Source organism: Mandrillus leucophaeus, unplaced genomic scaffold, assembly GCF_000951045.1.
Source record: "Mandrillus leucophaeus isolate KB7577 unplaced genomic scaffold, Mleu.le_1.0 Scaffold577, whole genome shotgun sequence".
Classification (NCBI taxonomy): Eukaryota; Metazoa; Chordata; class Mammalia; order Primates; family Cercopithecidae; genus Mandrillus; species Mandrillus leucophaeus.
The window spans coordinates 1,262,743-1,264,574 of NW_012106219.1; the positions used below are offsets into that span (position 1 = coordinate 1,262,743).

Genomic DNA, 1,832 nt, shown 5'->3' on the forward strand with positions numbered 1-1,832 from the left:
ATATACACATTTTATAAATTGATTAAAATTTACATTAATTTAGTCATTCATCCTCATCTAGGTAGGCTTTGGACATATATCAAGGATCTGAGTTTTTCCTTTGCTGTTCTTGGCTACTATTTCAAAGAGGCAATTTATTTGCTACTATTTGCCCAGTTACTTCACTAAATACTAACTAATATGATATGAGAGTATTGCAGAAATAGCTGAGCTTAATTCTCATGTCGACCAGACATTGCTGGCATCCTTAACCACTGATGAATCTCTTAACAAATGTGTCAAAATGAGCTCCAGTAACTAGAATCCTGCGTAGTTCAGGGTAAATTAATCACCCTTACTGAGGAAACAACTCACTAGTAAATAGTTTTTTAAAATATATTAAAATCAGGCCAGGCGTGGTGGCTTACACCTGTAATCCCAGCACTTTGGTAGGCCAAGGCAGGTGGATCACAAGGTCAGGAGTTCGAGACCAGTCTGGCAAACATAGTGAAACCCCGTCTCTACTACAAATACAAAAATTAGCCAGGTGTGGTGGTGTGTGCCTGTAACCCCAGCTACTCGGGAGACTGAGGCAGGAGAATCGTGTGAACCCGGGAGGCATAGGTTGCAGTGAGCCGAGATCACACCATTGCATTCCAGCCCAGGCGACAGTGCGAGACTCTGTCTGAAAAAAAAAAAAATTAAAATCAGCCAGGCATGGTAGCTCGTGCCTGTAATCCCAGCACTTTGGGAGGCCAAAGCGGGCAGATCACCTGACGTCAGAAGTCCAAGACTAGCCTGGCCAACATGGTGAAATCCATCTCTACTAAAAATACAAAAAAATTTAGCTGGGCATGGTGGTGCATGCCTGTAATCCCAGCTACTCCAGAGGCTGAGGCAGGAGAATCGCTTGAACCCAGGAGGCGGAGGTTGCGGTGAGCTGAGATCGCGCCATTGCACTCCAGCCTGGGCAAAAAGAGCAAAACTCCGTCTCAAAAAAAAATATTTGTCTCAAAATATATTATTTATATGTTTATATATTGTATATATATAAAAATCTGTTTTTCTGTATGTAATACTTGCTTATCAAACGAAATTCAGAAAATACAGAAAAATGGAAAGAAGAGGGAAAAAATTGTTTTTAATTCAGCTGCGGAAAGAATGCCACTATTCATAGTTTGGTCAATTTCCTTTGAGTCTCAGGTATATTCATTTTTTAGCTTATTGTAGTTAGCAGGATACTAACAGACTTTCAGTTACTGTTTATTGAAACCTAATTTTTTTATATAATTGTATCCAGTTTGTTTGATTTTCCCACTTTGTGTTATAAATGAAGAATTAAAGACGGTGAACACAGGACCATAAAACTGAATTTCATGACTTAAATAGTAGTAACTAACATTGATTGAGCACTTAGGCACCAGGCTCTATGCCTTGCATTTTATATGCATTACTTCCATTTTCATAACAGTTTATATAAAGTCAGTGTCGTCATTTAGAGGAAGAAACCAAGACTTTAATAACTAACTTACCTATGGAGGCTAAAAAGTAGATTGAATTTAAACCTTGATCTCTCTGACTCCATACTCTTTTTTTTTTTTTTTTTGAGACAGAGTCTTGCTTTGTTGCCCAGGCCAGAGTGCAGTGGCACAATCTTGACTCAGTGCAACCTCTGCCTCCTGGGTTCAAGCGATTCTCCTGCCTCATCCTCCCGAGTAGCTGAGATTATAGGCGTGTGCCACCACACCCATATGATTTTTTTGTATTTTTAGTAGAGATGGGCTTTTACCATGTTGGTCAGGCTGGTCTCAGACTCCTGACCTCAAATGATCTGCCTGCCTCGGCCTCCCAAA

General features: G+C 40.0%; 1 protein-coding gene across 1 annotated transcript in view; it reads left to right on the plus strand.

Moving 5' to 3' along the window:
* Window positions 1-1,832, plus strand: part of MED4 (mediator complex subunit 4) — a 27,632-nt gene that overhangs the window by 14,341 nt on the left and 11,459 nt on the right. The window contains exon 3 of the mRNA XM_011998629.1: window positions 1,075-1,116. Within this exon, the coding sequence (XP_011854019.1) occupies window positions 1,075-1,116 (42 nt within the window). The remainder of the gene's footprint in view (window positions 1-1,074; window positions 1,117-1,832) is intronic.